This window comes from Brassica napus, chromosome A9 (assembly GCF_020379485.1).
Source record: "Brassica napus cultivar Da-Ae chromosome A9, Da-Ae, whole genome shotgun sequence".
Taxonomy (NCBI): domain Eukaryota; kingdom Viridiplantae; phylum Streptophyta; class Magnoliopsida; order Brassicales; family Brassicaceae; genus Brassica; species Brassica napus.
In genome coordinates, this window is record NC_063442.1 from 10,999,692 (window position 1) to 11,012,486 (window position 12,795).

The 12,795-nt window shown below is 38.6% G+C and overlaps 2 protein-coding genes across 4 annotated transcripts; both read left to right on the plus strand.

The window, feature by feature from the left end:
* The first annotated feature begins 1,126 nt into the window (after nucleotides 1–1,126).
* Nucleotides 1,127–11,651, plus strand: LOC106416605 (probable disease resistance protein At1g59620). Of its 3 annotated transcripts, XM_013857528.3 has the most exons (6): nucleotides 1,127–1,280; nucleotides 1,524–2,319; nucleotides 2,412–2,558; nucleotides 2,677–4,943; nucleotides 10,683–10,997; nucleotides 11,429–11,651. In XM_013857528.3, exons 2-4 carry the CDS (start codon nucleotides 1,566–1,568, stop codon nucleotides 4,725–4,727), a joined length of 2,952 nt encoding a protein of 983 aa, XP_013712982.1. In that variant the 5' UTR covers nucleotides 1,127–1,280; nucleotides 1,524–1,565; the 3' UTR covers nucleotides 4,728–4,943; nucleotides 10,683–10,997; nucleotides 11,429–11,651. The 3 variants fall into 3 exon arrangements, with proteins under 3 accessions (XP_013712982.1, XP_048595839.1, XP_013712980.1); XM_013857526.3 differs by having other exon boundaries at nucleotides 1,136–2,319; XM_048739882.1 differs by lacking the exons at nucleotides 10,683–10,997; nucleotides 11,429–11,651 and having other exon boundaries at nucleotides 1,135–2,319; nucleotides 2,677–5,481.
* Nucleotides 9,060–9,827, plus strand: LOC125578040 (secreted RxLR effector protein 161-like). The gene has a single exon (XM_048740316.1). It carries the CDS (start codon nucleotides 9,060–9,062, stop codon nucleotides 9,825–9,827), a length of 768 nt encoding a protein of 255 aa, XP_048596273.1.
* Nucleotides 11,652–12,795: the final 1,144 nt, after the last annotated feature.

Here is a 12,795-nt window from a genome sequence, read left to right on the forward strand (position 1 = left end):
TAACTCGAAAATACTGGTTCACATTGTGTCCAGAGAAAAATACATATTTTTAGAAATGTGGTTCTCTGTTCGCGTCTGAGACCTACCTGAAACCCGTTTGGGAGCCAAAGTACCCAAAATGTTTGTGTATGTTAGACATATTTGTGTATTTTGGATATGTTTTTGGTATACATATATTTTTTGAGTTTTTTGTTTGAATTTCCGGTTATAGTTTTGGATTTCGAGTAAAAATTCAAATTTTAAAAATATTTTTTTGGGTATTCAGATACAATTTTATTTAGGTCAGATTTTGGGTAAAAATTTAGGTCTTTTGAGTATTTTTTAGATTTTCGGGTATTTGTTCAGATTTTTAGATATTTTTCGTGTTTCGAGTATTTTTATGTTTATTGAGTATTATTTGAGTCCTAAATATCTAACAGATCCATACCCGTTATGTACAAAATAATAACAAATATTTTATAGGTATCTGAATTATGTAGCCGAAACAATCCAGATTCGAAATAAACCGATCTGAATCCAAATATTTTTTTCTAAATACCTAATTAGGTCCAAAAACTACAGACCTAGCAAAATTCATTGATTTGTTTTATAAAATTTTGGGTGGAAAATACTCTTGAGGTTTGATCAATAATGTTTAATAAGACATGGCTCATTTATATTTCAAAAGTTGATCTCGTAAGAAAATTTTGATCTGATGAAAGATGATGGTATATATGATAATGACCCTTACGTATTGAAACTTCGGTGCCGTTTATATCAAATGTATATATGTTAAATTGAAGGAAGTTGATTTAAGTAAAATAACTATTTGAAACATTCCATATATTATAGTCATGATTTTATTAAACTGGGTGAGATTTATTTAAACGTTAGAGGACATTATATGGTTGCTATAAAATAGGGGTTAGTTAAAAATATTTTAGTTGTATACTATAGTTTGGACTAAAAAATAAATAGGTGCAACAACCTTTTGTAAGTAGATTTTTGACTCCTTCCCTTTTAATAGTATTGATTAGTTTACTAAATGAAAATTTAACTAACACCATTAATAGATCAAATAAAATACTAAAGCTGGTCTTCCCCAAAATTTACTTAGTATTTTAAAAGTTTAATGCAGTGGCAGTGTTTTTTACACATTGGTTTTGTCGGTTGGCGTTGACTTGGCCCAACTCTTTCAGTGTGTCTTTAGCAGAGATCTAAAGTTGATTGTGTTGCCAGAAGCTACGCATTGAGTATTTCCTTTTTTTCAGATCAGTTGGGCCAGAAGCGATTTCTAGGAGGTGATTGTTGTTGATTTTATTAATTTTCTTTCTTTGATTTTCTGGAAGATGCTTCGATCTTTTTTATTTTGCATTTAAAAAAAAATCTCAATAATGTTCATGTCTCTCCAAAGATTTGTGGATTCAATCCCACAGAATAGTTTAGTTATCTTTTTTTATCATACTAGTTTTGTATATACACTTTTGTCGTTTGGAGTCGAGAGGCTTTGGAAGCTCCTTATCCGAGAATCTGAGAAATTTCAGGGAGTTGAAGAACAGTTCAATGGATTTAAAAGAGATGTGGAAATGTTAAGGTGTTTCCTAGAAGATGCGGAAGCCAAGAAACATACAAGTGCCATGGTGAGAAACACTATCAAAGAGGTCAAAGAAATTGTTTTGGACGCTGAAGATATCGTTGAAACGTTTCTTCTAAAGGAAAAACTCGGAAATACAAGTGGCATCATGAAGAATGTGAGAAGACTTCCTTGGGTTATTTCAGAACGCAGGGAACTTGCTTTTGGTATAGAAGCAATAAGTAAGAGAATCTCCAAGGTGATACGCGATATGCAGAGTTATGGCGTACAACAGTTCATTGTCAGTGAAGGGTATTCACAGTCTCTACAAGAAATACAAAGAGAAATGCAACTAACCTTTTCTAGAGACGAAGAAGACCATCTTATGGGGTTGGAGAAAAATGTTGAGATATTGGTTGGCTATTTGGTGGCAAAAGATAGCAGTCATCAAGTGGTTTCCATAACTGGGATGGGAGGTCTTGGTAAAACCACACTCGCAAGACAAATTTTTAAACATGAGACAATCAAAAGTCATTTTCCAAGATTGGCATGGGTTTGTATTTCACAACAGTTTACAAGGATGTATGTTTGGCAGACAATCTTGCGACAGCTCAGGCCAGAATACAAGGTGTTAGAGATGACAGAAGATGAACTTCAAGAAAAGCTCGTATCAGTGTTGGAAACACAAAAGGCTTTGATCGTCATTGATGATATATGGAGAGAGGGAGATTGGGACCGAATCAAGCATGTGTTTCTGCCCCAAAAAGGTGAACATCCTTAAGTTACATACATTAGGCCATCCTTTTTAAAGGCTCACTTTTTGATCATGAAACATTTACAAAATATAAATGTGTTGCAGGATGGAAGGTATTACTTACTTCTCGCAATGAGGGAGTGGGATTACATGCAGATCCAAATTGTGTCACCTTCAACACAAAATGCTTAACTTTAAAAAAAAGTTGGACTCTTTTTCAAAGGATAGCATTTCCAATGAAAGACACAAACGGTAAATTTTTCTTGGACGATCTATTTGGATTGTTATACTAGTAAATCAAAATAAAATTGGCTGCAATTCTCCAAGAGATATGATTCTTTCAAACATTCTTGTAATTAATGTTATGTAGATTTCAAGGTTGATAAAGAAATGGAAGATATGGGAAAGCAAATGATTAAACATTGTGGAGGTCTACCGTTGGCTTTAAAAGTGTTAGGAAGGTTGTTAGCTGCTAAATACACATTGCGTGACTGGAAAAGGATTTATGAAAATATTAGATCTCACATCGTCAACGGGACTAGCGTCAGTGACATAAATATCAGTTCCGTTTTCCATGTTTTGTATCTGAGCTTCGAAGAGCTGCCAGTTTATTTGAAGCACTGCTTCCTCTACCTTGCCCATTTTCCTGAAGATTATAAAATAGATGTGGGGACATTGTCGTATTACTGGGGTGCAGAAGGAATACAAAGGCCGATGTATTATGATGGAGCCAGCACTCGAGATGTCGCAGATGTATACATAGAAGAATTGGTGAAGAGAAACATGGTTATTTCTGAAAGAGACGTTGAAACTTCAAGATTTGAAACATGCCAGTTGCATGACATAATGAGAGAAGTTTGTTTACACCAAGCTGAAGAAGAGAATTTCCTACAAATTGGCACTTCAACTGCAAACTCGAAATCTCTTTATAAATCTCGTAGAGTAGCTGTGCATTGGCGGAATGAGAGATTTTTTCATATGGAGAACCCAAAACTTAGATCTCTTGTGTTTATATCCAAGATCAAAAGGCATATTGACGAGGGTATAAATATATGCTTTACACGGCTACCATTGATGAGAGTATTAGATCTCTCTCGTGTCAAGTTTGAAGGAGAGAAGATACCATCTAGCATCGGGAAGCTCATCCACTTGAGATATTTGAGTTTAAGAGATGCATATGTAAATCATCTACCTTCTTCTATGAGGAATCTGAAGCAGCTGCTATATTTAAACCTATGTGTAGGTTTATCTCGAGTCTACATGCCCAATATCTTGAAGGAGATGCGAGAATTGATATACCTCCATTTTCCGTTGGCAATAAAGAATAAGGTAAAGATGGAATTGGGAAATCTGGTCAAGCTGGAGACGTTGGAGAATTTCTCAACCGAGCATGGGAGTGTGAGTGATCTCCAGTGTATGACACGGCTCAGTACACTATCTATATATATCAGAGGTAAAGGGCATTCCGCGAAAACTCTCTCTTCATCTCTAAGTCAGCTGAGATGCTTGGAAAAGCTTGTTATAATTGATTATGACAAGTTGTATTCTCCAACGAATGATGATGAAGGGTTTGTTTTGGATTGTGTTCATCTCAAAGAACTATTCCTGAGTATATATATGCCTAAGTTACCTGATGAGCAACATTTTACTTCTCACCTTACAACCATTTTGCTAAAGAAATGTTATTTGAAGGAGGATCCAATGCCAATTCTAGAGAAATTGAGTCAACTGAAAGAGGTTAGTTTACAGTATCAATCTTTTTGTGGAAGGAGAATGGTTTGCTCGAGGAGTGGATTTCCTCAATTGCAGAAGCTTAAATTATATGGACTATCGGAACTGGAAGAGTGGATAGTAGAAGAAGGCTCCATGCCTGTTGTTCATACTCTGACTATTCGGGGTTGTGGAAAGTTGGAGCTTCCTGATAGGCTGAGATCTATCACTTCCTTAAAGAAACTAAGTGTTCAATTAATGGGAGAGGAATGGAAGATAAGATTGTCGGAAGGACACTTGCCTTCTCACCTTACAACCATAACTCTAGCTCACTGTCGTTTGGAGGATGATCCGTTTCCGGTTTTAGAGAAATTGTTTCACCTGAAAGAGATTATTTTAGGGAACATATCTTTCTGCGGGAGGAGAATGATTTGCTCGAGGGGTGGTTTTCCTCAATTGCAGAAACTTAAATTATATGGACTATTGGAACTGGAAGAGTGGATAGTAGAAGAAGGCTCCATGCCCCTTCCCTATTCTCTTGATATTGACCTTTGCTGCAGATTAAAGGAACTTCCTGATGGGCTGCGTTTCATCACTTCCTTAGAGGATCTTGTTGTTAGTATGGGATATAAATGGAAGAAGAGATTACTGGAAGGAGGAGAAGATTATTACAAAGTCCAACACATCCCTTCTCTTAGAATCTTTAAGTGAATTGAGACACTGGGAGAATCTTATGATATGCTAAGAGGTCGGATGCTAGAGGATTTTTTTTGGATTGCGTTCATTTCAAACAGTTGAAGTTGAGTATACATATGCCAAGGTTACTCGCGGAGAATTATCTTCTTACCTTACAGTCATTAATCTAAATCATTGTTTTCGAAGGAGGATACATTTCCAATTATAGAGAAGCTGGTTCAGTTGAGAGAGGTCTGTGAAGATGAAACCTTGATGACCAAGCAACTACCAACTTCAAAGTGTACTCAGACTTAACTCAAGTTCTAACTACGGATGGTGTATATCAAACCTGAGTTAGACATGCTTTTGGGACCACTTCTTGGGAAACGGCTACACCGCCTCTTCATGATCGTACCGTTGTCCTTTGTGTCTCCAAGAGTTCAAAAGCACATTTGGAATGTTGTGATAAGCGTGACTTGATGATGCAAGACAGCGTTCAAGTTTGGAAGAAACGTTTGCGTTAGGTTAAACACACAAGGTTCAAGACTTTTATATAAATAGAAGGTCTTGTTGTATTGAGAGGTAATAAGAGAGAGAAACAAGATACAGAGATAGTGTGAAGAGAGAAAACTTGTAAAGGTCTAAGCTTTGTGTTTAGTTTTCTCTAGCTTTAGGAGTTGACAGAGTGAATCTTGAGTGCTAGTGAAGGGCATTGAGATGGGTCACTTGTAGCTCCTTTTGTAACACTATCTGAATCTAGTGGATTCCGAGTTAAAGACTCGGCCAGACGTAGCTACCCTAGTTAACGGGAGTGAACTGGATAAAGTCTTGTGTGTGCTCCCTTTCTTTATCTTCTGCTTTGTCTCTTCAACCTTCTCTCTCTCTGGTTCGAACAACAACTCTGTTTCCTCTGTTCTTGTCTTCTGTTCACGTGTTTGTTGAGTCTTCTCCTAAGGAAAGTCGACGCCTTTAGGGCAAAGAAACTTAACAGAGTGGTATCAGAGCTTAGGCTCAGTGTTTACGGGTCTGTAAAGATCTTACAACATCTGGACGATGTCTTCGGCTCGAATAGAAGTTGAGAAGTTTGATGGTCGTGGTGACTATACGATGTGGAAAGAGAAACTCATGGCTCATCTGGATATTCTGGGTCTGAGTGCTGCTCTCAAGGAAACCGAAGCTGTGGAGGTTCAACCTGATGGATCTAAGCAGACAGAAGAAGAAGCGAAAGAAAAAGCTGAAAAGATGGAAGCTTTAGACGAGAAGAGAAGAAAGGCTAGAAGCACCATCGTCTTAAGCGTAACAGATAGAGTTCTCAGGAAGATCAAGAAGGAGCAGACTGCAGCTGCTATGATAAGTGCTCTTGACAAACTGTACATGTCAAAAGCTCTTCCTAATAGAATCTATCTTAAACAGAAGCTCTATGGATTCAAGATGTCTGAGAATCTGTCCATAGAAGGCAACATTGATGAGTTTCTTCAGATTATAACAGAACTGGAGAACACAAATGTTGCAATCTCTGATGAGGACCAAGCTATCTTGCTCCTCATGTCTCTGCCAAAACCCTTTGATCAGTTAAGAGATACTTTAAAGTATGGCACTGGAAGATCCATACTGACGTTAGATGAAGTGATTGCTGCTATCTACTCAAAGGAACTTGAGTTTGGATCTAACAAGAAAAGTATTAAGGGCCAAGCTGAAGGTCTGTTTGCAAAGGGTAAAGGTGACTCAAGAGGAAGGTCTGAAGGTCGAGATAGAAACAACAAGTCCTCAAGGACTAGATCTAAGTCTAGATCCAAGAAAGGATGCTGGAACTGTGGTGAAGATGGGCACTTTAAGGCGTCTTGTCCTAACAAGAGCAAAGGCCAAACTCGACCAAAAGACTATAACCATGGAAGAGGAGAGTCATCTGGTGGCGATGGAAACCTTGCAGAAGCTACAGGCCTCTATGTGTCAGAAGCACTATCTTCAACTGATGTACATCTTGAAGATGAGTGGGTAATGGACACCGGCTGTAGCTATCACATGACTCACAAGAGAGACTGGTTTGAAGATTTAAATGAAGAGGCTGGAGGCTCAGTGAGGATGGGAAATCAAACTGTCTCAAGAGTAAGAGGAGTTGGTACCGTGAGAGTCAAGAATGAAGCAGGTCTGAGTGTTCTCTTGACAAACGTCAGGTACATTCCTGACATGGATAGAAATCTTCTATCTTTGGGAACTCTGGAGAAAGCAGGCTACAAGTTTGAGTCTGAGAATGGTATTCTTAGCGTCAAAGCTGGAGATCAGATATTGCTCGCTGGAAGAAGATATGATACTCAGTATCTATTACAGTGGAGACCAGTTACGAACGCAGCTCTCATTGCAAGACAAGATGACACGGTCCTGTGGCACAGAAGGCTGGGACATATGAGCATGAAGAACATGAACATTCTGCTCAAGAAGGGTTTTCTGGACAGGAAGAAGGTCTCTAACATGGAACCGTGTGAAGACTGTATCTATGGGCGAGCTAAAAGAGTGGGTTTCAACTTGGCTCAGCACGATACTAGAGAAAAGCTGGAGTATGTCCACTCTGACCTATGGGGAGCACCGTCAGTACCACAGTCTTTAGGCAGAAACCAGTACTTCATCTCCTTTGTAGATGATTATACCCGAAAGGTATGGGTTTACTTTCTGAAAACGAAAGATGAAGCCTTTGAGAAGTTTGTAGAGTGGCTCAGTCTGGTGGAAAATCAAAGTGAGAGGAGGCTAAAGACCTTGAGAACAGACAACGGTCTAGAATTCTGCAACAGGCAGTTTAATGAGTTCTGTGAAGCTAAGGGAATTCAACGTCACAGAACATGCGCTTACACTCCACAACAAAATGGAGTTGCAGAGCGCATGAACAGAACACTCATGGAGAAGGTGAGAAGCATACTTAGTGACTCTGGTCTCCCAAAGAGATTTTGGGCAGAGGCAACACAGACAGCAGCTACTCTCATCAACAAAACACCCTCATCAGCTCTGAACTTTGATATACCTGACAAGAAGTGGTTTGGAAGAACTCCTGCTTACAGCTATCTGAGAAGGTTTGGATGTGTGGCATTTGTGCACACGGATGATGGTAAGCTCAATCCGAGAGCTAAGAAAGGTGTTCTGGTTGGATATCCCCCAGGCGTGAAAGGGTACAAGGTCTGGTTACTCGAAGAGAAAAAATGTGTAGTGAGCAGGAACGTTTTGTTTCAGGAGAATGCATCTTACAAAGATGTGATGACAAAACAACCTGACTCGTATGAGGAAGAAGATGCTTCTTCAGGCTCATACCTCGATCTAGACTTAGAAGCTGAAGATAGTATCACCTCAGGTGGAGAAGGTAACAATGATCAACTATCAAGCTCAAGTGTTAGATCTGTGCCGGGATCTCCATCATCGTCAGTTGGTACAAGTGGCAGCAGTCATGATGCTACACGCAAAACGCCTCTGAGCTATCACCTAGCAAGGGATCGAGACAGGAGAGACGTAAGACCTCCTAGGCGTTTCGATGATGAGGATTATTTTGCTGAGGCTTTATATACCTCTGAAGATGGTGGAGAAGTGGAGCCTGAAGACTACAGGGAAGCTACAAGGAGTGTAAACTGGGAAGAATGGAAAGCTGCCATGGATGATGAAATGAGATCTCAAGCCAAAAATCATACCTGGACAGTGGTAAAGAGGCCTGAGAATCAGAGAGTCATTGGGAGCCGTTGGATTTACAAGTATAAACTTGGTATACCAGGAGTGGAGCAGTCTAGATTCAAAGCAAGATTAGTAGCCAAGGGCTATGCTCAGAGAGAAGGAATCGACTACCATGAGATCTTTGCCCCTGTTGTCAAACATGTATCTATAAGGATCTTGTTGTCGATGGTTGTTCAAGAAGATATGGAACTAGAACAACTGGATGTCAAAACCGCCTTTCTACATGGTGAGCTAAATGAGATGATTTACATGGCTCCACCAGAAGGTTTTGAATCATTATTTCAAGAGGATGAAGTGTGTCTACTCAACAAGTCTCTGTACGGTCTTAAACAAGCACCAAGACAATGGAATGAGAAGTTTGATGCTTATATCACAGAGATTGGGTTTGTAAGAAGTGAGTATGACAGTTGTGCTTACATCAAGGAGCTAGCAGACGGGTCAAAGATGTATCTTCTCATCTATGTAGATGATATGCTAGTAGCAGCCAAGGATCTAGAAGCTATTCAACATCTCAAGAAGGAACTTAGTTTGAAGTTTGAAATGAAAGACTTGGGTGCTGCTAAAAGGATACTGGGTATGGAGATTGTTAGAGACAGAGCCGCTGGTGAACTATGGTTGTGACAAGAAAGTTACCTGAACAAGATCTTAGACACCTATGGAATGCTTGAAGCCAAGCCAGTCTCAACACCTCTGGGAGCCCATCTGAAGCTGAGCTCTGCAACTGAAGAGCAGATAGCGCAAGATGAAGAGTTTATGAAGTCAGTTCCTTATTCAAATGCTGTTGGCAGTATCATGTACGCAATGACAGGAACCCGTCTTGATCTTGCCTATCCAGTAGGGATCATCAGCCGGTACATGAGCAACCCTATCAAAGATCACTGGAATGGAGTAAAGTGGGTCATGAGATATATCAAGGGTACTCTGACCACAAAGATGTTGTTCAAAAGGAGTTCTGAGTTCAAGATCACTGGTTACTGCGATGCTGACTTTGCTGCAGACCCTGATCGAAGAAGATCAATCACTGGTTTGGTGTTCACTCTTGGAGGAAACACTATAAGCTGGAAATCAGGATTGCAGCGAGTTGTTGCCTTGTCTACGACAGAGTCTGAGTATATGTCGTTGACTGAAGCTGTGAAGGAAGCCGTATGGCTTAAAGGGTTACTGAAGGAGTTTGGTTATGATCAGAAAAGTGTGGAGATTTTCTGTGATTCTCAAAGTGCTATAGCACTCTCCAAGAACAATGTGCATCATGAACGAACGAAGCACATCGATGTCAAGTGTCACTACATACGGGAGATCATTGCTAGTGGTGACATTGATGTTGTGAAGATTTCAACTGAGAAGAATCCGGCTGATATCTTCACGAAGACTCTGGCAGTTAGCAAGTTTCAAACCGCTTTGAACTTGCTACATGTCAGCCCTGAGTAGTAAAACTCAGGGGATCCGAGTCTTGGAATCCTGCAACTAGATTCAAAGGTATTGTTTCTCTCTCTCTCAATGTGTGTGTGGAAGTTTGGTTCTGTCATCACGATTTCAGGTGGAGATTTGTGAAGATGAAACCTTGATGACCAAGCAACTACCAACTTCAAAGTGTACTCAGACTTAACTCAAGTTCTAACTACGGATGGTGTATATCAAACCTGAGTTAGACATGCTTTTGGGACCACTTCTTGGGAAACGGCTACACCGCCTCTTCATGATCGTACCGTTGTCCTTTGTGTCTCCAAGAGTTCAAAAGCACATTTGGAATGTTGTGATAAGCGTGACTTGATGATGCAAGACAGCGTTCAAGTTTGGAAGAAACGTTTGCGTTAGGTTAAACACACAAGGTTCAAGACTTTTATATAAATAGAAGGTCTTGTTGTATTGAGAGGTAATAAGAGAGAGAAACAAGATACAGAGATAGTGTGAAGAGAGAAAACTTGTAAAGGTCTAAGCTTTGTGTTTAGTTTTCTCTAGCTTTAGGAGTTGACAGAGTGAATCTTGAGTGCTAGTGAAGGGCATTGAGATGGGTCACTTGTAGCTCCTTTTGTAACACTATCTGAATCTAGTGGATTCCGAGTTAAAGACTCGGCCAGACGTAGCTACCCTAGTTAACGGGAGTGAACTGGATAAAGTCTTGTGTGTGCTCCCTTTCTTTATCTTCTGCTTTGTCTCTTCAACCTTCTCTCTCTCTGGTTCGAACAACAACTTTGTTTCCTCTGTTCTTGTCTTCTGTTCACGTGTTTGTTGAGTCTTCTCCTAAGGAAAGTCGACGCCTTTAGGGCAAAGAAACTTAACAAGGTCAGATTATGGCGGTCTTTCAGTGGGAGGAGAATGGTTTGCTCGAAGGGTGGGTTTCCTTAATTGCATAGGCTTGAATTTGGTGCAATAGATGAGTGAGAAGAGTGGATAATATAAGAAGGCTCCATTCCCTTTCTTCTATAGTCTCTATATTAGTTATTGTGAGAAATTGAAGGAGCTTTATGATAGGCTACGATTCATCACCTCCTTAAAGGATCTGAGTATGGGAGCGGAATGGAGGGAGAGATTGTGAGAAGGAGAAGAAGATTATTACATAATCCAACACAACCCTTCTCAACAATTACGGACTACCAGGTAAAATAATTATTTCCCCAAATTAAAATATGAAGTACACAATATTATTGTTTTCTTCAACTTCCATTATATACAAATAAAGAATATATTTCGGTTCAGACTTTATAGTTCTGCTCGAGAGTATGAACTGTGGTTTTATGTTTGCTGGTTTGAATGATGCTCCGTCGATTTCAACACTCATTTTATGCACTCATTGTATATATAGCTCATTGATTATATGTATTTTAGTTAACATTGGCTTTTTATACAACGCATTTCACAATGATATTTCAGTTCTCCTGATGTATATTTATTGTAAATTTTGTCACGTTTCATTGTTTATTCTCATGATCTATATATACTGGAGTCCTGGTCCTAATAATGCTATCTACTGCTCATTCAGTAGCTATATTCATCTTCATAACAAGCTGTTCTTAAAAATCATCAACCAGGTCGTAGCTATAGCAAGAGCGGCACTTGACGGATTCAAGAATGAAGCGAAGAAAATGGTAGTTGTAATAGTTGATATGGAGCGAGCGTTTGTACAAACAAGGAAACATCATTTTGTCTGTTTTTGCTTTTTTTTAGCTCTGTCAGTTCTAGTGGCTTAATCATACTCAAACTTATTGATCATTATGGTACTTTCTATCTCTAAACGTATGAAGGTTTTCAACATGTCAAATGAATCTACTTTTGATGGTGTACTGCTTCTTTTTTTTAAAAATGTTTGCCTATTAATCGAACATCAATGTTTCTTCATGCATGCTTTTTCATTAGAGCCACAAAGTTGTATTGTTTTCATTTGCGCTGAATTTCAATAGAACTTCTCTCTCTCTCTTGGTCTCTGTTAACATCTGTTGTTAGAACCAGTGAGAAATTCTAAGGAGGAGAGACTGATTAACTGTGTTCTAGTAACTAAATTCGAAACTAAAGTCGGTCCAACTCCTAACTAATGGAACTGCAGATGAAACACTATTAAGGTGCAATAGTATCTGCTTCCAGAACTATTTTTTTTTATGAAATCTAGTTTTATTATGACATTGATATCAAGATGAACCAAGCAAGAAATATGTAGTCTTAGAAACTTACCTGCACAAATCTCTCCCACGTTGTACATTCATATTTTGATGGATATTTTCTTCCAAATACATAGAAAAATTGGGTTTACAGTCACAAAATCGTTTTAAATGCCATATTACCAGCTAAATTATGTATTTTAAATTTTTATATCAAAAGAATTCTAAACAATTTATTATAAAAGGTGTGACTCATCAAAAATAGAAACAAACATCAAAATTAAAATTAAAATATATATTTCTCCAGGCTCAATAGCAAAACACAGTATCAAATAAATAAAAACACAAAGTCTACCAGCTTAAAAAAAGGATCACACCACTTCTCAAATAATAAGCCATCGCCACCACACTTGGAGCTACACTGAGAACACAAAGACTTAACATATCCCCACACAACACATTCGAATAGCAACACACTACAATGATTTAAAACTTTTAAAAAAATTTAAATGGGTTATCAGTACCCGAACCAAACCCACAAAGATCTGAATCGAACTCAAACCAAAATTTGGAAACATCCTAATTGGACTGAAATCTTTGACCTCGAAAACCCGAAACGCAAACCGATCAGAACCAAACCCGTATGGGTACCCGAAAGCCCATCCCTAGTCATTATTATATATCGTATATTGTCATCATATAATTAATCATATTTTATAAGTACCATCATATAAGTAATCATATAATTAATAGTATTTTATATGTACCATCATATAAATAATTACATATATTATATTTTAAAA